The following is a 23727-nucleotide window of genomic DNA, read 5'->3' as shown; positions in this document are numbered from 1 at the left end:
TCTTCTCCACTTGTCTCCTTTCCTCTCCTCTCCTCTCCTCTCCTCTCCAGAGAAGATACAAAGCGCTATTCATAGGCTGAATGACCGCTCATTTTCTCCTCTCCACCCAGCTGTCTTGTCTCACTGTCACTCTGGGACTAATGAAAGCTTAGTTTGTCATGGCTGGTATAGTCGCTGCTATTGTGTCTTTATGGGCAATGGTGATGTCTGCTGTTTTGGCGTCTGCTCTCACAGCAAACACAGGAGCGCTCAGGGACTTGACATGTCAGCGTTTGTCCTTGCAGTGACCTCGGCAAATATTGGATCCTCAGACCAGGCGGAAAGCTGGGGTCCTTGCGGTGGCACCATGGGGCCCACCAACTAAATGAGGAACAGTTGAGTGGCACTTTAATTTGACATAATAGAAATTACAACAGAGACAGAATTGGTAGTTCGTATGTGCTTCACTCTCATGTAATTCAATTATACACTAAATCAAATCTAAAAACTGATAAATCTTTGCAGATGGGGATACTTGGCATGTTTGTCTGCCGAGGGGAATGCAAGGATTCAGTTTTGTAATAAAACTGACAAATAGACTAAAACCTCCAATCCTCACAATGTCAGCTTTTCAAGGATTAAGAAAAATAGCCTCATTTTTAGTTTGACCACCATGTATCAGTGTATCCCCAAGGTTTTGAAAGGCCTTCATACTGCTAGCCCTTTCTTTCTATACCCCTAAAGGACAATGCAATTCTTTAAAACATGAAAATAACCAAAGTCAGGAGATTATCAGCCAGGAAAGACAATATACTTTGGACCAGACCACCATGCTTACAGTACTCGCAGGCATCCCCCTTAGCAGAACCCAGGCGTGCCACACCAACAGAGTGCCAGCCAGAGTAGCAATTTCCACCAAAAACAATCAAAGTAAGTGAAGTGCGGATCATAGAGTCCCTCTGGCATGCCTGTGTGTTGACTGGAGAGTAATGAAAGAATGTAAAAGGGCCTGAGCTCAAATCACGCTCCAGTCAAACAAAGGCAGACTAATAAGGCTTTTGGAGAGCAGCAAAACTCCATGCCTGCAAGTGATTTAACTCAGTGGGCTGACTCTATAGCATGGAGTGTGTGTGTGTGTGCACGTGCATGCGCGTGCACGTACGCACATGTTGTTACTCACTTTGGGTTCAGTGTATATTGTTGTATGCAATACACGTGGATGCAAAGGAATAAACAGGTCTGTTGGGTAAAAATAGGGATCTGTGTTCCAGAAGTCTGTGTGTGCGTGTGTGTGTGTGTGTGTGTGTGTGTGTGTGTGTGTGTGTGTGTGTGCGCGCGCGTGTGCATGTATGTGCAAATACTTGTTTCACAGTCTTTTGTCTATGTTATATGGCTCTGTAGACCAGGTCGGTTAGATTAAAGGGACACACACACACACACACACACACACACACACACACACACACACACACACACACACACACACACACACAAACACACACAGAGCCCTCCAAGTATCTGTGTAAAATTGCAGCTGGAGTGGTTGGCTGGTGAAATCTGACAAGTAAACTGTTTTCAGATTTCAGTTTAATTCTGTTCAGCTTTATCCCTCCACATGTGGAAGTAATACCGAGATCTACCAGTTTATTCCAAACAGCTCACTGTAGACAGGCCTTATGCAATCTGCTATTTAAAAAAAAAAACAAAACAAGACTGGAAGTTGACTCATTTCACTCACTGTCTTTAGCCTATTTATTTCACTTGTTTCGGTTTTATCATTTTGAGGTATGTGCAAAAAGAATAAAACTACACTGATTCCCAGATGACCTTTGAACACTATGCAAAACCTAGTGCTTGGGATTAAGCCACCATTGTATATCTTCCAGCCTCTCATGTTTTGAGTGCATCAGAGGGGGCAGTTTGAGTGGAGAAAACTGGTCCCTGGATAGCATAAACTGTTAAATCCATCCCCATTGTTATATAGAGACGTTAAAAAGGGGGTTAAGGAAAAACACTTTTACCTGCTGTCTTCACTGTTGAAACAAATCTGCTGGACAACAATGGTCTCTCGCTGACTTTTATTGTTGCTGTATTTTTTTTATATCCACCACAGAGTTATAGACTGCAGTAGCTGGAGTTAAAACTGTGGTGTGTGTGTGTGTGTGTGTGTGTCTGTTCATCTGGCTGCCTCTCCCTGCTGTCCTGTAGGACTTTAGTCAGGGTGATGAAGTAGCTTAAAGCCTAGTCTGTTTACTTTGCCTATATTGTCAGTCTCAGACATACAGTAGCTCCTGTTTTAGCTGTGCAGCTCTCTTACTTGGCCTTTGGCTTCAGGTCCACAACCCTGATTTGGTTATTATAAACAATTTGTTTTAAAATCCTCTTACTTCACTGCTTAACGCATGACAGAGAGCAGCGTGCTCTCCAGTGCTTGTGCGACATAGCAGTGCGATGGCACACGATACGCTGTGATACACCACGTGCACCCAGTCCCTATAGAGTCTGCCTGACTTGTCATCACATCTCCATTCTTGCCAGAATAAACTGAATGAATCTTGGCTCCCATCTTAGGTTTCTTGTCTCATGTCACTTATCCCCTATCCCCAATTTAACTCCTGGTCCGGGCCATGTAAACACTTTAAAGTTTCATACCGAAAGGAGATATCCACTGTTTAAACGTCACACCCACTATTACAAAACAGTCAGTAGCCCAAAATCAACACCAGTTCTTGTAGTTTTAAAGAACAGGGGCTGAGTTAATCATTGGATAGATTAAGATCACTTTCCAATATGGATATATAACATTTTAGACGCAATCTCATAACTTTACAGTGAGTTGCAAAAGCTTTGGGAGGGGGACACTTTTTTTATGTTTTGGCTCCATTTTGCTCAGACTGAGGGAAAAAAAAACAAAAACATAATTGTCAACTTTAATCGCAGACCTAATACTTTAAATACTTTAATCGGCCGTATTCATGCATGCATGATTTTATTAGTACACCTTCTGCTTCACATTGCCATTCCTGCAAAACCCACCACAGACACAGCGAGCACAGCACACATAAGCGCAGAGTGAATTTTGTGGGGGGGCTGTTGTATTGTGTGGTTTCAGTTAGGAGCCGTCTGACAAACAGGCTGAGTGGGGCTGTAAAAGTCATTAGCATTAGTCTGACTCTCCGGTCCTTAGCTCAGTATGCTCAGCTCATCAGGGAGGGGTCGCCCGACCGGCTGACAAGCCTGGACCCTGCCATCCCTCAGGGTGTGGCAGAGCTGCTCATAATGTCAGCTCATTTTTCTGCTGGTAAGGGAACAGTTGTTTGGTTTCTACAAGGGGCGTTAGCTGTGCCAGACATGGTTGTACTGATTCATATATATATGAATTGTGAATATCAATCCCTCCATTAACATCTCATTTTCGTCATTCATGCTCTGTCCGTGTTACATGCACATTACTTGCCCTCTCCGTTGGTGCATGTGGCTGTTTAAGATGCCGTCTCAAGATGTGAGAGCACCTATCAGCTCGAAGAAACAACCTGCAAGCATGCTTTTGTTCAAACTCACCAGAGGCCGTGAATTTCCATGATAAAGCTTTCCTACAGATTTTTGTCACTCATGAAATATTCTCAGCTTTTCTACATTTAAAATACATTCAGTTGGTGAGTGATGGTGAGTTTATGGTTTACACCTCTTCAAGCATTGCACGATCAAACCACAAATAAGAATATGCAGGTGAATCCCATAAATCTGTCATTTCCATGTGTTAAATAAAAACACTGTCACTTATACAATTGTTCTGTTTATATACAGTTTTACAGAACTAGTTAATTAGACATGTTTTTTGTTACCTTATCTTGTTTTTTGTGGGTTTGATTGGAGGATTTTCACATACGGATTGCAATTGCGTGCCTCTCCTGTATTGAATCGCTAACTACATATCAAGAGTCATCTCAAATTGCTCTACCAAGTGGGAGAGGTTTACACCCCCAGTTTCCACTGCGAGGCCAAATGGAGCTTACATGCTTAAAATAAAGTTTCTCCTTTCTAATGCATCTGTCAGTACGGTTTTAGGACAACACATCTTGCGCCTGATTTCCTAAACTCTTGGTCAAGACCCAAAGTTGGTAATGGAGATTTTGCTGGCGGGTCTCATGCTTTTCACTGAGTTTGGTTTCTCAGAGTGGGAGACTAAAACTCGAACTGGGGAAAGGCGCAAAAGTTTAACACCCGCCGTCCGTCGCTCAACTGAAGTCTCCATGCGTTTGATACGCCACCAGCCAATGAAACGGGTGGAAAAACGAAGGGGCTTCTTTGCCACCCAGTAGTGCCATATTTAGTTTCCCCATCGTCAAAGCGTGTTCAAGAGAATGCACGTATCAAAACGCCATGAAAGCACTTAATTTAGTATCTGTCACGGCCGTGTCATAAAACGTGATGACAGATGCACATTAAGAAATACTTGTTGAGCACAGCTGGACTGCAGGTTTTTGCAGGATACAGAAAGACTGTGTTGACTTTAAGCAAGCCTGCTCTGAAATTTACTTCATCTGCTGTGTGTCTGTGTGTGCGTGTGCGTGTTTGTGCTTGTGGAAATAAAAGAAATGCATGCACAGCTAATCACACACACAGGTGCTGGATGGATAAGGCAATGGCATTCAAAACTGTTTAAAAAAATTGCCTTTAAAGATCAAAATTTTAGTCCTGTGAAGACCTTCATCAGGGTCTGGTGAATCCTGATTGCACATTTTTGGTTATGGAATACACACACACACACACACACACACACACACACACACACACACACACACACACACATACCTCCTGTTCATTCATACAGCAACTGTTGGTAACTGGTAACAACAAGGAACTCTTTGGAAAAGCAAATGAATTGAGGCATAATATTGTTCCCTTTACTCACCTGTATTCCTTCCTACCTTTATCTGTCCTTCCTCCTCGTCCTGCCACCTTTTCGTCCTCCTCCCTTCACTCCCTTGTCCCCCTCTCTCTGTCCTCCATTTCCATACACACACTCCTTCTTTTTCTTTTCCCTCTACTGCCTCCACCCCTTAGGAAACTGTGGATTGTCTACTATGATATGAATTTGAGATATTTGCCCTCAAATGAACTAAAGCTCCCACAACTAACTCTCTCTCTCTCTCTGTCCCTCTCCCCCTCTCCCTCTCCCTCTCCCTCTCCCTCTCCCTCTCTGTCTATCTCTCTTTCCATCTCCCTCCACCTGGCTATCACTTCTGTTTTTTAATTGAATTTGAAGGAAAATGAACATCCAGTACCGTCTCGTTGCATCACGAAAAATACTTAGCGAAAATGAACTGCCCTCTCCCCTTCTTAAAAACAAGAGAAGGCCCGGCGTTCTGGAGTCTGGTGATTGTCAGCAGTGGCCGCTCAGTTCAAAGGCCTCATACTATATAATAGGCAGACAGACGGAGCTAAACAGAGCCCATCCACCAGATGTGGACTCGACACACTCCAGTGTCTCTGCTGTGTGTCCATAGTCTGCAGCCTGGAGCCAGACAGCCTCTCAAAGACACACACACACACGCACACACACACAATCACAAGCAGGCAACACATACATACACACACATGCACGGTAAAATGAAATTGTTGAATTAATAGTACACTTCTCCACTTAACCACAGGGAGCTCAGTACTTCATCACTCAACATCTTGCGCCCTGTCTCCCTCCTCTCATTTGTTTCTCTCTCTCTTTCTCTCTCTCTCTCTCTGTCTCTCTCTTTCTTTGACGCACTCGCTCCCCATGACCCTCCCAACATCGATCAGACTAATACCCACAGTCTGGGTTTGGTTTGTCCACTTCGCTAACAGCCATTTAATACGCAGTTTCCAGTGCCTCGGTCAGCATTTTAACACCTTTCCCAGAATTATCTAGAAGAAGAAGAAACCTGTGAAACCACATCTTTGCCTCCGCTGAACTTTGGCCATAACATGTCTGTCGTTATCTAGCGGGAAGGTGTTGACATGGATTTCCCAAGTTGATTCCATTTTGATTCACAGGGTCCTGTTTTTATTCAATATCAGTTTTAATTTGACCCCATATGCATTCACTCAGGGGTATTTCAGTTCAAACACCAGTTTTGCAGTTTACATACAGCTTTGCTTTTGTCCAACTCTTAACTTACCGCCATGGTTTTTAAATCCCAAATGCATCATGACTTATGCCTTAAGTTTCATGCGGCTGGCTTTAGGGTGGGGGAGTAGTCTTGGAGTTCAGCAGACGACATCTGCAGGGTGGGAGGTGCACTACAAATAGCAAAAATTGATCAATCAGATCAATCAGAAATTCACTTTTTACCCAATTATAGTTATCTACCCAGCTTTGCTTTGTATTTTCATACTTTGCCGTGTGACTGTATCATCTGGGACTTGGATCGGACCGGGAAAAATTCCCCCATCTAAGTCATGATGAATGGTTTGTGCTCTCACAGACTACGCAACCGCTTTGATCCGCACTATTCCTGCGTCCATATTTGTCACTGCAGATATCATATGAGTGGACTTTCAGTAGCGTGGCAGCTCATTTCTCAGCCTCTGTTTCTCTCTCCGTTTTGAAGAGGAGGGAGGATTGTTTATGTTAGCGTGAACCAGACCCGAAACACATCATGGCTTTATTGCTTTGAAAGGGACCCAGGACATTGCGTAATGTGTATAGAGGAGAGTCGCTGTATACAGCCCATCCTGGTAGGAGAAACTTGGACGATGGTGACTCCTATAAACAGAGTCAGACAATGTGAGCGAGGGTTCCCCTCCGCTGAGAAGAGGGAAAAAGCGTCAAGGGGAAAAGAAGAGAAAAGGACAGACGATACCGTAGTTTGATGAGAACATCTGATCCACCAAATGAAGCGCCACGATAACATCAGGGCCCAGCAATATTACTGTAAACATGTTCCATATGCGCTCTCTCTCCACCTCCCTGTCTCTTTCTTTTTCACTCGCGCCCTGTCTCACTCCATCTCTTTTGATTTCCTCTCTTTCTCTGTCTCTCTCACTCATCCTCTCTCTCCTCTGCCTTCTCCTCATGCCTGCTTGTTGTTTTATTGAGGAATGCTTCATTGAAGGGAGCATTTGATCTTCCTGCTGCTTTGACCTGGAGGGGGAGGGTGGGGGGAGGTGAGGGAAGGAGGTTTTGAAGGAGAGAGAGAGTGAGCAGGGTGAAGCGGCTGCATGTGTCCCCAATTACATCGCCGAGATGGAAACGAAGGGCTGCAGATTTACTGAGGTGCTTCACTCAGCGCCTGGTGGACGGGAATAAGACGGCTAATCAAGGCCAGAATCCCCCAACCTACTGCCAATTCTTACACATACACTGCACATGCAAGGACACACACACACACAAAACCCACACACACCTCCGTCCATTCATCACCCTCTTCCCTTTCCTGCAACACTTCAGGGAGCATTAATTCATTCCATAAATAATTATCGCCACTCTCACATTCACCACATCCACTTTTTTTTTGGAAGCCACAGTTTTTTTTTAATTACACGTATTTGTTTCCAGATTTTTCCAGTCGAGAGGAAAGCGGAGAGAAATATGGCAGCATCATGTGAACATGGATTCACATTTACGAAGAGGCAGTTTCAAATCGTTTTCACAACAAAATGAACTTTTGCAGCTAAGAAATGCACTGTGCCGTTGTGTAATTGTATGTTAATAAGTGGAGTAAGCCAGTCACAGCTTAAACAGCAACATCTGAATTTCAAGAATTCATTTGGATATGTTATTCTTCTGGTATACGACAGTCCTGTCAGTATTTTGGCATAAACAAGGCTGTTCTCTTCTTTGTTGTAATATTAATTCATAGTGAACAGGAAGCCAACTCATACAATGTTTGTCAAGCTTGCATCAAAGTGGGATTAATGTAAGCTCTGCTGTTGCTTTCTGACTGTTTGAGAAAGCATGTTGATTAATCCAAACTGACTCGGGGTGCAGGAAGTGCATACTCTCAAATTGAGTGGTATTCTCCTTTAAGGCATCACCGCGGTGACTTTGCCAGGTCTTGTGATGTTGATGGAAAGTGAGGAATAGAAATAATATGTGAAGTTGCATAGCAGGCGGCGGGATATTGCACGCAGAAGGATCTAACAGATTTCATCTCCACAACCTGGGAGATTTCTCTGCAAGGGCCCGACAGGAAATGAGGTAATACAATAGAGATCTTTGTGCCCGCACAGGTTTAAAACCTCTTTTTTCTCCCCGCCGCCATCTGCCTATCCCTGTTTCCATCGTCTGGGTCGGAGCTGGACCAGTTATGGAGTGTGTGTGTGAGAATGGGGTTTATGGGAGGTGAGGTGAGACTGTGTTTGGAGAAGCAAGCTGGGATGCTTTACAAGGTGTGTTCACTGGCCAGTCAGCCCCCACAACAGTCGCCTGCTGAAATCAGATGGCAGTTTCAACAAGCTTTGGAAACATGAGAAGGATTGTGACAGTCTTTTTCTGTTAGGGCAGGGTTTTTTTTTTTTTTTTGCATGTGTCTTTCTGCCACTCTTTGCTCTGCTTTCTCTTCCATTTTTAGCCCTCACTAATAAGATCCAGGTCTCACCCCCCCCTTTTTTGTTCTTTGTTCACAAAGACAAGAGTGGATGGAAGTGTTTTTATAATCAGCATACATAATTGCAGCCAATGGAAAAGGACGTCACATAAAGTGAGATCAGTCATGATCTCACTTTATGCGCCGTTTTTTTCAGTTTTATAGCTGATGCATCATTAGGCAAAATTTGGATCAAGTGACAAATAGTTTACATATTTGGGAAACACACAACATGATTTATATTATATTTGAGAAGTATGTATACATGTTCGAATATCCCCAAGCATACACATCTGAAACAAAATGTGGTTTCAGAAACCACACGCACATCTGTAATCGGAGGGTAACACATGCAAGTATTAAAAACAGTTATTTACACTCTTTGGCTTTGGCAGAGAACCAATACAGAATGGGTATTTGTGCACATAATAAAAAGTAGTGATAAAATACTGTTATAATGATGTGCCCACTTTTAAGCCTATTACAGGGTCTGGCAAGTTAAACCCTGCACCCCACAGGTAATTTAGGAATGCCAAACCATACTCAAATACACTTTAAGCCAAGGTCTGTGCTCTACATGGTATCATGGGATGTTTTTTCTCTATTATTTTCTCCTTCACATTGGCACTCATCCCTTCATAGCGGTCGCTTAGTGTCTTTTTCCATGCTGGGTTTTCCATTAGTCTGCCCTCCATCTTTTCATCACTCCTTACCCTTATAAAACCTGTCGACTATTATTCCTCCCTCTCCAACTTTTCCGGCATTTTTTGTCACACATTTGTTCTTCTTCCACTTGACAAACACCGTTTCCCAACCTACAGGAACCTTCCAGCGGGTTTCCATTCAGTGTGTTTCCAGTGAAGTGAAGTTCACCCTATATCCTCTCCAGAGTTTTCATCGCTTTGCTGCCTGACAAAACCTTTCTGCCTGTTTTTCTCTCCATTGTTCCTCTTTCACATTTTCCTGTCTTCTCTTTTTTCCGGATTGAGGCAGATTCAGAGCAGGTGTCCTCCCCACCCCTCTTCTCACATTAGGTATGGGTCGAAGGGGAATTGGAAACCAAGGGGTCTGACTCCTCGTCTGGGTCTCTCTCTCTCTCTCTCTCTCTCATATACACACACACATACACACACACACACCATTTTGCTCCATCTGGTTCTTCACTTTTCAGGGCCGAAGGGTAAATTTCATTAACATTGGATCCCTTTCGACAAATCCTCCCTATTAAGGGACCCTTATAGGCCCCTGCAGCACCTGAGTCCTTCCTCGTTTATTTGAAAAGCACTACACTTTTACCTTTTTTTCTTTTTTTTTTTTTTAAATTTCACATTTTAATGTTATCACAGTAACGGAAATGTCTATACTATTTGGATACAGTAGCAAAAGACAGAATAAAATATTTTGCTTTATAGACTTCAGCAAGCAGAAATCACATTTCAGCAGCAGTTCTCGGGGATTACTGTGTGCAGACTGAAATAACTAAAAGAAGAAGAAGAAGGACTGAGCAGCAGCCTGGCTCTTGACAGTGGTCTACAGTAGTCAGCACAAAATTTTAGCAGTCAAGCAGCTAAAACAGCGTGAATCCATCCAAAATGTCTTGAGCAGGATCCCAGTGCACCTTAACTGATCGTCAAACTGAAGACAGGAGTGAAATATGGAGCTCTTTCCCTCGCCAAACTGACAGGACACCCGACTGACATCGAAACCCCTGTGCAAAAGTTTCTGCAGAGCTGTCAAAGCCAAACTGTGGGAACAAATCACTTTTTGTTTTTTCTTGTTTTGCCGTGATGTTTTAAAAGTATTAACTTTTTAAATAATAAACTGAGCATAGGTGTTGACATTCTTAATTGTACCAGAGAGGCCTTTTACAAAAGAAAAGGTCTTGTCAGACACGTTTTTATGGGAAATGCGGGTATAGAAAATATCATCTGAACTACTGTGCCGACATTATTCTGCTTCATGGATTAATATGCTGTAGGACACATTTTAGTAAATTCGATATATTACCTAGCTAGCATGAGCAATATGGAACTGCTCTTATTACTTTACTGTGCAATGGATCGTATATACATGGCACAACACAGTTTATTCTTGTCTGTCAGCTATTGATTGTGATTATGATGTCTTGACATTCAACCATGCTAGAGCAAAGACTCTGTGTCTTAAACTCAAGGTGTTGCATATCAGACTCATAACAACTTTTATTTATCTGAATGAGAGCTTCTTGTTTATGTTTTCCACACATTATGGAGAATGAGTCACTCTGGGATGCAGAACCAGGTCACAGTTGAATAACAGGCCTTGAGATGAGGATTTTAGCCTTAATATGACCAATCCATCACGATGCAGCCCTGTATTGGATAGACTGTTTAGGCATAGTTAAGAATATCGACAACATAATTTGAATAAGTCACATATGCAAATACTTTTGTTGGGTACTAGGGCTGGGTGATAAATCGATTAAATTGATTAATTCAAGTTTATGTTTTAAATCAGTGCAAAACAAACAAACAAACAAAAAAAAAACAGCTGAATCGTAAAATGGAGATTTTGCACTTTATAATTTTATAGTAGCAGCTGAGCGCTCTGTCAGACAAGCCCCATTTCACTGATGTGCACAGAATATATGTGCAAATTCCCAGTCCTGTGATCATGCCCACAAAGATTTCCATCAGCTAGTACTAAGTGAAAAACCAGAAAAATCTAAATTGGAGATTGTGAATCCTGAAATGCTTGAGTAAAATCAAGATTTTATTTTTTGTCCATATTGCCCGGCCCTATTGGCTACTGTTAATATCTTTTGAAACTTGCTGAATTGATCAGCATTTTCAGTACAAGTGAATGTATTTTTGCAGTATGGTTTCCCTATGATTTCCCTACATCATTTTTTCTGCAGTAGCGGAAAGTGTTTTGGACGGTGAAGGTCTGGGTTTGCGTCCCTGGTTTTGGACCGGCCCACAGCTCTCTGTTTGGGGACAAAGTGCTCTGGCTTGCCCTTTCCTCCACTTGTCTCTCCTTCGCTCTCCTTCTTCCACGCTCCTGTCTTCCTCATTAGCCAGCTACCTTTTCCTGTAAACGCGGGGAGGAATGCCAGCGATTATTTTCCTAACCTGGGATGAGGAGAGGTTCCTGTAGAGCGGCAGTGTGATTGACAGGGAAGCGTGCTGGAATGGCTCAGAGGCTCTCTGCTTGCCTCAGACTCTCACTGCTGGCAGCCCAGGCTACGTCTCCAATATAGGGCTGGAAAACCAGAGAATAAGAATAACACCGGGCAGTTTTTACTGGAATGAATATCTCCTGAGCACTTGGCATTTCTTCCTTTCTTTCATCTCCCTCTGTGTCTCAATCTCTGTATGTGTCTGTCTATCTCTTCTCTCCCTTCTCCTCTCTCTGTATATTCACTATTTTACTTTCTCTGTGTCTCTCTTTTGCATTCTCTCTCGCCTGGAATCGGATTTCTTGTGTAGCGTCAGTCAGTGAGAGCTGACTAAGAGTCAGATGACGGAGACATGATGTCCCACACCCAGTTTCTCAGCGGCAGCCCAGAATCATTCAGCACAGTTTATCTCTGTCAGACCCACACTAGCCAGCTCAGTAACAGGTCAATTAGTTCAAATCAATAGAGTGGTGGAAAAGTTAAAACCTACAGCATAAAATAAGATGTTAAAGGTACAATTAGTAATGTTTATGTTCCCTAGAGCACAAAATGACCCTAATATATCAGCTGGGGTATCTGAGTGGTGTTGATATGATTGATCAGGAATAGATCACTGAAGTGATTCAGACCTTCCAGTTCCTTTGCCATAACAGCAGAATGGGAAAACACACTGGGGTACAAAACTATTGCTTCAAACTAGGTCCAAAGCTGACATTGCCAAGCTGTTTGCTGCTATGGTGTAGAACAAGTTTGAAGCTGCAATTTTAAAAGCAGTTGAAATTGAAGGTAACATCTCGGGACATGTTTCTGGTCCTAGTGTGATTGCAAATATTTATTTTGCAAGTGCAGTATTTGAGGCGCAGATGCCCTGCTGGGAAACTTCCTGGTATGTTACAATTCCTTCCCAAAATTTCATGGCAATGCACAAAAAAACCTTTTCTGAGATATTAGTGTGCAGTATTAACAATTTGGCCTGCTGGTGGTTCTAGAGAAAAGGTCATAGGGTCACCAGAATTGGCATGGTTTATCCTCTAGGCAGCATGACTTTTACAAAATCCAAAACAGATTTGGAGATATGGCCCTCTAGACCTAACTGCTGATTTGACTGATTGTCATAGTGACATATAGGGCCCTTCATCCCAGTGGGGAAACACCAGATTAGGCCATAACACATGTAATGGATCCACTCTGATAGCACAGTCTAACAAAATATAAATGATGAAATTATTGGCAAATGGAATCAGAGACCCTATTCATTTTTGTCGTAGAAGCTCTGACCACTTAGGTGGTCTGCAGAGCTCCTGGGAGAAGAATGAGTGTAATAGGCTGAACAGCAATCAAGATGTATTGATGTATGTATAATAACTGTATCTAAAGTGTATAAAGAATCAGACAAAGACCAATAGATAGATACCTGCTGCTCTGCCAATCCACCCACACACTGAATTGCGTTATTCGATCTGTGTTTGGATCTCTGTGTTCATATGACTGTGAGTCTCCATTTATATCCTGTCACTGAAAACAACCATGACCACTGGTCTGATGGAAGACAGGCCAACAGAAATGTGGGTAATAGTGCTAATGTTCTCCAAATTACACCATCACCATGCCTGACGTGACATTTCAATCTAACATCCTGCACTTGATTAATAATATCTGGCCTAAACGCTCATGCCTCTGATTGATTTAGACCGGCCTGCCAACACTTTTCAGTCATTATCCATCTGGCAGACGAGCGGAGATTCAACCTGGCGAGTGTGGAAATTCCAGTGGACGTACCGAATGGTTTTGGAAAGGCGCCCGGTTATACCGTCGTCACATGATGTTTAAATCCAAGTGACGTTCTAAATCCAGCAGCATTATCCCGGCGTTCCCAGATTCCATCTGCTGGGGCCTCACCTTTTGGTTTCATCATCCACAAAGAATCTGGGAATGCGGGCTATGAGCTTATCGGGTACGTGTGTGTCCCTGGCTGCACCTTAGCAGATACACACACACACAAGGTAATGTCCAATGCATGAGTATGAGCAGGCATGCAACGTGGCGTGTGTCTTATCCACAGCGACACACACTCCGGGCACACATGATACGCCGGCCATGCATCATATACAGAAAAGTCATGCACAAACAGGCAAGTGAGATGACTATATTCATGTCCCACACACACACAGACAGACAGACTGACTGACTGTGGCCTTAGATTGCGTCATGGTCTTAAATCTGGCTTTCTACACCTGAGGCATGACACAGGCCCACACACAAACACACACATACATGTAGACACAGCACATGATGCACACACATCAGCACAGACATACACTAGGCTCTTTCTGCACAATAGACTGCCTCGCACGTCCAGGGCAATAAAATCAGTCGCTAACAGGCAGGTGAGATGACTATATTCACATTCCACAGACAGACGGATACCTCTGTAGATTACGTCAAGGTCTCAAAGCTCAGTCTGTCTGCTTGGAAGCGATCGGGTTTGCCGGAAAGTAGTGTGCATGAGCTAACACTCGCACACACACACACACACACACACACACACACACACACACACACACACACACTTGTCCCTGGCCTGTCAGGTGAAAATAGATGAGCTGCACAGTAGGTGGTAACATGCTTATGCGCATTCCTCACTGGTCTGCGTACACCACTGGTAACTGGAGCCGAGGGGAGCCTCACCCAAAATGGGCTAACCAGGGCTTATGCTTTAGCCTGTTTTCCACTGTGGAGCCTCACAGGGACAGCAGAGGCTTGTGCATTACGCTGCTTCACCCAACAGGGCAATAAGACTCCCTTTTTTTTCCCCACTCCGGGGCTTGGCAGGGCTTATCCAGAGCCATCAGCACAGCCCTGAGTTATTCCCAAAGCAGGATTTCTGTGATTATGAAACAGATAATTTGTCAGATGGGCTGTAGCTTAATATAAACTAAGGTCTGTAATGCATGACTAACTTTTTAAGGCAAAGGAGATGGGTTTACTGCATCCAGACAAACCCAGCGAGCTCAAGAACCAGCCCTTTCATAATAAAATGCATCATTTTCTCCGTGTTCACATAGATTTTGTCCAGATGCTGCTGTTTCCTCACAGGCATGCATGTCAGGTGGACTGGAAACTCTGAATTGCACATCTGCATGAATATCAGTTTAGACTGAAGGAAAAATCAAAATATTATGAAGCTGTAGATATGAACAGGAATTGTCAATGCCAAAATTGTGCATATGTGTTATCTTAGAAAGGTTACCACTTAATTGGATCTCATGACGCACACATTTTAAGTATAGGCCGTGGCATTAGTAACCTATAGCCCTATTTGGCCTTACTGTAACGGAGAAGGTGTGACTGGGTTTCAGTGTACACAGTGTGAGCCACCAGCATCTCGCCGCCCCCCGCTCCACCAGCCATAATGTAACCACCCGGTTTGACGTGTTCCTCATCTAGACAGGAGCATCGGGGGTGGGGTGAGCTCAGTATGGCACCTAACTGTTCTGCAAATCACCCACACAAAATTATACTAACGTTAGAGCTGAACATTCATTTTCATTTTCACTGAAGAAGCTATTATAATAACCATGGTGTGATTTTTGCTGAGGTCTTTATCAAGCAAACATTTGGTTTTCTTACATCTGGAAAATAAAATCAAAATACAACACCGAAGTACTTTATTTGCAACAATGTTTTGTCATGCATTTTACCTTTATTAAAAGAAACTGTAACCCTTGCTATTTGGATATAGCATATATTGCAGTTTCAATGATATTTCAATTTTTAAGCATTAACATCGTAAAATGCTGTCCAGTCTTTTGATTTGCAGAATGCATAGTCGTTAGAGTGGATTTCATACATCTATGTCGGGAATTTCAGACATTTTGTATCTCTTTGTGGTTAAAATCCAACTATAAAAAAGCATGTCCGGTTTGAGCCACACCCACTTTTTTTTCCCCAAATCCGAATTATTTTGCCCCAAACAAATATAAATACAAATACAAATGTTGGTGCCTCCACACACCTCTACTGGATCGGACACTTTGGTAGTAGTCACATTTCATTGCCATCAGATTTGGTCTTGTTTGTGGCTCCAGAAGACACATAGAAACCGCTAACATCATCAAAGCCCTCAGCGATAAATAATGCTGAAAATTCATCCAGAATCCACAGAAAGAACTGACAGCCTGTTGAAAGCCAGAGAAAACCCTGCACTGTCATTGTCCAAAAATTTATTGTATATTTGAGGTTATGTCAAACCGTAATTTATCAGGAAAAAATTGCAGTTTGACGTGACTTAAAATACTCATCACTGCTGGCCTCTGTGTGATTTCTAGGGGAAACAATGACTCTTTTTTTCTACTGTGGTTTTTCATGTTGGGGCAAATGTGTGGTGGAACCTGAGACCTTTCTACTTCTGTTGTCTATTGTTCTGATCCAAACAGGGCCTTGTCATACAGCCTCCTGTTCACCTCTCTTTCTCTCTCTCCCTCTCTCCTTCCCCCCATCTGTGGTGTTATAAGGTTACAGAGCAGAACTTTCTAAGGCGATGCTTGTGTGCGTGAGAGAGAGAGCTCATTTATTTAGCGACTGTGTTCTTTGGTCCATGATGTCCTCAGGTGAACGGCCTGCTTTCATTCCTCTGTACGGCTCTTTTGAGCCTGGGAACGCACACAAACACGCGCCGACACACACACACACCTTCAGATGGGTGCCTCCATATTACATGCACATATACACAGACGTTGTATAATGGACCATAGGGGGATTTCTCGTCATCGTTGTGACCATATAAGGGGCTACAGAGTATATTTTGGTAGCTTAGAGGTCAGGGTTCACTTAAACTACTGCTGTACACATAGCTAATTACATTTTGTGAGTATATGGGCGTCATGTACTTAACAAAAGAAGGTATTTGTGATCGACAGATATGCTCACAACTGCTCAGAATAACTCAAATAGAACTAGCATGGTCCTTTAAGCCCTCATTGTCTGTCAATAAGGTCACAGCCTTCCCACTCTCTTTTTATCCGTCCTTAAACTCTTTGTCTCTCTATCTCCCTCTGCCTGTGGTCTTCACTCACATTGTCAGTCTTTTGTCTCGGTGATGCCCAGGGCTTGATGACTGTAGCAGCGATTCCCATTTAACACAATGACAGTGGATAAATGCTCGGGCCAACACAAACCTGCAGTCTGCCCAGTGGGACTCAAGCCCATCCCTTGAAACACAGGTTTTATGAGCTCCTTTATCCCAGGTTTATTGAGTTTTTCTTTTACGCTTTCTCTCTCTCTCTTTATTTTTCTATAGTCTCACACTTTCCATGTCTTCTTCCCTCTCTTTGTCTCCAGCTCCTCTGCCACTCTTTCTTCTCTTTCCCTTGGCATAAAAAAAAAACTGTATTCTCTCAAATCGCTCCCCTCTTGCCAAGACTGTAACTTTCCACTCATTTCCAATGTTAAACTTAATTACGCTAATAATTCATTAAGGCAGTTTGAGCTCTATGCATGCATCCAGAACTCTCTTAGATGAGTTCTGGATGCACGCAACATCAGGATATAAGCAGGACTCTCTCTTCTCGCTGTCTGCAACTCAGTGGTTGGGTAATTGAAGGGGCTAGATGTGCACAAATATGTTTTCGTTTTGTCCTGCAGGGAACCAAGCAGGAGGGAGAAGAGAGACAAAGAGAGAGTTGATTCCCAAATGAAAGCTCTTGCTCATTAAAAGCATCTTAAAAGCATCTCACTGATAATAAACAAAAAAGAACACAGAGAGAGGGGGAGGTGTTAGAGGGAGGACAAAAAAGAGACAAACTCATATGGAGCAGAAGATCTAATGAAGGCAAATTGCACAAGAGAATCCTAAATTGTTTCTCATCTACACCCATCTTTCCTATCACCTCTTTAAGATAGGAGTATAAAGTCTGCATAGTGAAAATGGTGGGTTTGCTATTCCTCCAGGGTAACCCCTGAGCCAGGTCAGTTTTCCAGCTAATAGGGGTAGAAGAGGGCCTTGGGAGAGGCCCTAATAACAGAGCGGGAGAGCTCATACATCAGTCTCACTCACCACACCAACCACCCTGGCTCCAAGCTCAACCCCCCAGACCATATAACAGCGTATTAGTTGCTACGCTTAACCGCTCAAATTGAACATTTCTGATTTGGTTGCTCTTTCCCCTCTGAGTTTCTTTCTTTCTCTCTCTTGCTTTCTCACTCTCCTTTCCTTTTTTGCCCTCCTTCCCATGCTTGAGTTTGAGGTTCTGCACCAAATCCCATATGGCACTGTCACAGTTAAGTCACACAAAATCTCAGACCTTTATATGGGCTAAGCTCCTGTCCCTGTGTGATTTTTATCATCATCAGCCAAGTGCAGCTGGATGGGGATCAGACGTCGCACTCATGGAACTTTCTTCTCTGAGATTTGACATCTGGACTCCTCAAAGGCACCGTGGTGTTACCCATTTGTACTTCGCCATCAGTGTTGACTGGCACTCAATTGTAAATGAAAGGAGGGGCTCGATAACTTCCATTCATATGAAGTATGCCACAACAGCCACCAGGGAAAATGTGACGCTATAAGAAGTGTCTTAAGACATCACATTTTTTGATGGGGATGTAAGTGTCACTGCCATAATAAAATGGCCCCTATCATTATAGACACTCATAGAAATATGCACGACTTGATCTGAGATCCAGGTTATATTGCCTTTCTGCGTGCTTTTTCTACATAGGGGGAAATTAAATTCAGGAGTTTAAACAGTTAAGATTCAGCCTGATAAATGCCAGTGGATGAAGATGATATCAGTGCAGAGACACTTGGGGGAAACTGTATGCTCGCTGTTAAAGTGGAAGTGATGTGAAATGGTAGATAGCAAGCTAAGAGTCAGCTTGTCTCTTGGCTCAAGAGACGGCACACAACAGACTCAGGGCCATTTCATGAATGGGGAATTCCAACAGATAATTTTTCCCAAGCACATGCATTAAAAGATTACAGTAATAATATTATCAACAGCCAATTATGGGGCCCCATCCTTATGACATCCGTATGAGTTGAATGTCAACCAATCACTTGAGCAAACATAAAGAGCATTTGATTTTGTCATTATGCAAGAGATTTGTCCACTTTTCAGGCTGTTTAGGTATCTCGTAGCTTCAGCTAAGTACATCTCAAATAATATAGAACTATTTGAAATCTTTTCATCTTTTTTGTAAGTTTTTTCTATGAAGCTTAAAGGATAGTTTGAGCTGAAACTTAAGACAGCTTAATCATGTTGTTTTCTTTGTTTTGCCATTTTATAGACCTGGCTTTCTTTTTTATGGATTCAACTTGGCAAACAAAGTTTCTAAAAATGCAAAATGCAATTAAATAATAGGTGGGGAAGCATCAGAAACAGGCCTCTGTGTTTGGGCTAGATCCACAATTTCAAGAGCCAGTGATATGGACTGACCCAGGACCAGGCACCGATGCCTATTTTTAGGACCTAATTAAAAAATGGCCCTAATACAACTGCCTCCCTTTGTTGCTGAGAAACATTAGAGAGCTAATCTCAAAATTACCCTGCAATTTACCCCAGATATTCCACATGATTGTCTCAGTGAAAGAGGGCTAGCTTACAGATGTGACCCAAATAGGGGAGAGAAAAAGATTAATACAAAGACAGAAATAGAATGAAATAGAGAACATCCTCATTTTGATGGATAACCGTCTTTTCCTGAGCAAACGTTTCCTCAGAACTTTCTATCTGCAAGAGTCATACCACTGACGCTGCCGAGGCCTCTAGTAGTCCCTACCTGTTCCTGATGCAGTTTTAAGACAATATGGTCATACAGGCTACACATAAATTTCCTATCAGTGAGCAAAGGGATAAAATTGTTAACATGAGTCCTATAACAAAACAGAAGATAAGATGAAGTTGACAAAACTAGATAAAAAAAAAAAAAATTACAGTGAAGTACATGCAGATACAACTGAAGACTGACAAGTACACATTGCAACAGAGCGGGGCCGTAATACGACTTTTTCATTTCCACGTTGACAGAAAAGCAAAAGCATTTTAAATGATTCCAATGCCTGCATCTTATGACTCAGATGTCCAAAACGTTGCTACACTCCCTACAACGGTCTTGAGCATAACTCATAAAGGAACTAGCCTGTTGTTCGGAGCCTGTTGCCAAACCCGCCTCCTCCCTCGCTAACAGGTGCAGAGGCCCAAAGCACTGCTCATTAACACAGCTCATTTCACAACCACCAGCACGCAGGCGTTACCATCCTGACATGGCTCGTGTTAAATGACAAATTATCACCCAATTAGCAGGACCCTGTGTCGGGCACCTGGGCGTGTTTGACTGCAGACATTGCACCCCTCTCCTCATGCCGGCAGCATGAGGAGAGGGGAACTGTCAGCAACAAGAATGCATTAATTCATGCATTAGATCCCAAGTTTGATCACATTTTTTGTAGGGTCCATTGCAGAATAGTAAGATTTAAGAATGCTGATTATTAGTTGCATTTATTTTTAGTGTGGAAACATGCAATATGTGCAAGTGAGGTTATGTTTTCAGGTGTGGGTGAATGCTGGGTGCCAGAGGAGATGCCCTCAGTTGCCTGTCAGCACTTTGCTCATTTGTCATGTTAAACTATTCCAGCCTGCATCAGTGCACGCACATACACACCCACACACGTACACATGTACGCGGTTGGGCTGCAGTTCAAAATTCAGCGGTGCATGTGGATGTGCACGTTTGACTAATGCTTGCAGTTTTATCAGTGAAGACAAAACTTTTGATTTGGGTTCCATCCTCGTCAACACTGTGCATTTTTTAAGTCTTGCACAGCGATTTTTCATTTGTCAGGAATCACCCTTTGGCCTGTGGGATTGAGCAGCCCATTTTCTTTGTCTCTCCTCTCCAGTAATGAAAAGCAGAGAGCTGTCCTGTCGTCAGCCAGTAATAACGCAGCATTAGGCCCACATGGCTCGGTGATACGCTTCCTGTAATACATTCAGCCCTTTGATCTGTACTAGCAAAAGCAGAGAGCTGAACTCCAAGTTGTGTTATTTTTTGACTGAATTAAGACTTAAAACTCACCAAGCAACAAAATGTATTTGTATGTGTGAAGGACTCTGCATGCAATTATTATTTTCTTTTTATTTGGAAAAGTGGAAGATTTGGATATATTCTCCTGTGAAAGATATCTGCTTATCTCATGATATTCATAAAGCAGCATTGGGCCACGTGGCACTTTGATGCTTACCCTGTTTTTTTTTATGCTGCAGGACTTCAACTAAAACTTATTGCTGCACTGTTGTTGCTGGTCTCTGAATATGGGGCATCCTATTGGCTAATGGATGCAGTGTGACTTTGCTGTTGTTGATTAGAGTTCACAGCTCACAGCTTGTATTGCTCGGATCCCCTCTCTTCCTCTTTCATCTTTCCTGTAGCTCTCTACCGTATGCTGCCCATCAAATCAAACACATCATATACTTTAAAATAAATTAAGTTGAACTGGAAAGTGCAAGATCCATCCAGTGAAATGGCAAGAGAGCCACCAGAGCCCAAGGTCCTGGTAGTATGAACATGCAAATGGATTGTTCCATTTCCTCTGTCCACAGGGTCCGAATTTCCCCAAGACCCCAGTGTGGTAGCCACAACTTCATGGAACACCTCTAGCGATGGTAAGGGCATTAAAATAAACACAAACACACTCACACACACAAAAATAGATCTCATTTTCAACACATCCATAAGCAGAGATCAAGAAAAATACCACTCATCGGCCAAAAAAAAAAAAAAAAAATGTAGTTAATATCAGTACTCTGACTGTTGAACTGTGAACCAAGATGTGCTGTCTGAAACTACTCTCAATGATGTGTTGAAAATGGCTCATCTTTTGTGAATGATTACCTTCAGCACCTTAGACATCTTCCATTCTTCCAGCGTAGGCTGCTGGGATGGATAATTGATGGAAGGTATTACCCGCTGATCTACTCAACATGTGGGGAATGCAGTTGCAGGTGTGCTGCATTTCTTTAATTTCCAGTGACCTACTTTTAGCTCTTTGTTAAAGCAGACCTTACCATTGGAACCTCAGAATATGCTGAAGCTCTCGGGACTTCCCCTTTCCCCTTTACCTGTCCGTTTAATGGTTTTGCCTCTTTTCTGAATTCTGTGTTGGTGGAATCATGTCATCTGCTTGATGAATTTGCCTCTTACCAGGCCAGACATCCCACATTTGGAGGAGAATGCAGGCTGTCTGATCCTTTGCAAAATCTATCCAGCAAAATAGTGAAATAGTGAGAGAGTTGGTGCCACATTGAGCCATCAGTGCTACTTGGGTGCTTTGGGAAAAGATAAACAGCAACATGAAGTATATCCATTTCATAGGTATTACGCTAAACATGCAAAACCACTGGTATGATCCTTTTAAAGCTACTACCCTGGCCCAGCATGGCTATACCCTACCACCATGAAAGCTATGGACTGGTGAACCTTCAATCTCAATTTATTTAAACAGGCCCAAACAGCATTCTTAAGCTGTCTGGTTATTTTGGTGAGAAAGCGCTCCTTAGCCTGCACTGGAGCATTGTGTCAAAGCACTCCCAGGAGTTGCATAGTTCAGCCATGTCGTATGCATTTATTGGGCTTTTAGAGAGCTATCAAGCCACATTTTGCATGCTGCATTCCACCTGGTCCGGCCTCCCTCAAGACGAGCGAGTGTAGGATGCAGTGTGAAGATGAAAACCCTTCACAGGCTGATTGGGTCTCCCAGGCAGATTTCCCACACAAACTAGGTCAGGCAGTCAACCACAGCTTCGTCCTTATCAGCCGTTGATCAGTGAGGATTCCTCCGTTTAACTTCTTGTCAGGGTCACCTCCTCTGTAGCTGCCCGGGCTGAGATGAGCAGACGCTGACTGAGTCATTTCAAACTGCTGTTCTCATGAATGGCAGAGTCATTTTCTCAATGTTTTCTCAGTACCGTTTCCTGGAGTCAAGCAGCCAAATCTTTCCTTCTCTGTCACTGTTTCTCTTGTCCTAAGGGCACCGACGTCTGCCTGAACCACCGTGAAGATTCGCTGACCTTGAAGAACCTCAATAAGAGACTTCATTGAACCTGACCTCTGTGTTTGCTCTCTCATTTTGTCTGGTTTGCCGAAATTTTCTTCTTGCGAGGCTAACTCCCACAATATCCGTCCCACAACAGATTCTGTGTACACAAAAGCAGACAATGATAAACATACAGGCAAGACAGAAACGGTAGCTTTTGGACTTGATTGAGCGGTTTAGTCAAGATAATGGTTATGGTGACCAATCAAGGATGTTTAAAAGGTCATAAATACAACCAGGAATCGTTTCAAAACAAATCAAAGAGACAGCTTTATTTTTCCACAACAACATGAAATATGAAATCCTACAAAGTTTACACGGGTGTGTGCGTACCCATGTGTTTAAAGTGTGTCTTTGTGTGTCATTTTGAGCTCAGGACCATAGCCAACATCTGTTTCTTATCTGATGGATGGATGATGATTGCACCACTTGTTTTGTCTGCAGGGAGGGAATGGTTTTGATTGGCCAAGCAGACAGCATTCAGGTAGCTTGGCTCTATCAGTACGCATCAGTAGCAGGAAGCTATCATGGTGAAAGAGGCTCATTATTGGGCTGAAATCAGGGATGTTGATAGTTTACTGAGCTAAGTGTCTCTGGAGCTTTCCTTGTCTGTCTGTAATTGTTGCTTTCTTCTTCTTTGTTTTGTTTTATCCTGTTGCTTTTTTTGTTTTCTTTCCCTTGTGCTTTCTCTTTTTGTTTTCTTTTGTAGAGTGACCCCAACTTAATTAATTTTAGTTTTAGCCATAGCTGGCAGTGCAAACGCAGTCCCCTCAGTTTGTCCTCAGGATGTTTAGTTAGCTGTGCACTTGCTCGGGTTCCTGTGCCTGTGTCTTGCGGAGCACAGCCTCTTTAGCACAACCTTAGGACTCTATATGGTATTAAGTGATGACTTTGCAAAAGGTATTGTGTAACTGCTCCAGTTTGGGGCATGT

At 42.9% G+C, this 23727-nt stretch overlaps 1 protein-coding gene across 2 annotated transcripts in view; it reads left to right on the top strand.

Annotated features, from left to right (window-relative positions):
* Positions 1-23727, top strand: part of ror1 (receptor tyrosine kinase-like orphan receptor 1) — a 150565-nt gene that overhangs the window by 77833 nt on the left and 49005 nt on the right. The window contains exon 2 of one of the 2 annotated variants that reach the window (XM_030050445.1): positions 21303-21365. The exons of the other annotated variant lie outside the window; for it this stretch is intronic. Within the exon in view, the coding sequence (XP_029906305.1) occupies positions 21303-21365 (63 nt within the window). The remainder of the gene's footprint in view (positions 1-21302; positions 21366-23727) is intronic. 2 annotated transcript variants of the gene reach the window in all.

This window comes from Myripristis murdjan, chromosome 4, assembly GCF_902150065.1.
Source record: "Myripristis murdjan chromosome 4, fMyrMur1.1, whole genome shotgun sequence".
Taxonomy (NCBI): domain Eukaryota; kingdom Metazoa; phylum Chordata; class Actinopteri; order Holocentriformes; family Holocentridae; genus Myripristis; species Myripristis murdjan.
Note: the sequence above shows the minus strand (reverse complement) of the source record. Positions and strands in the feature narration are given on the sequence as shown.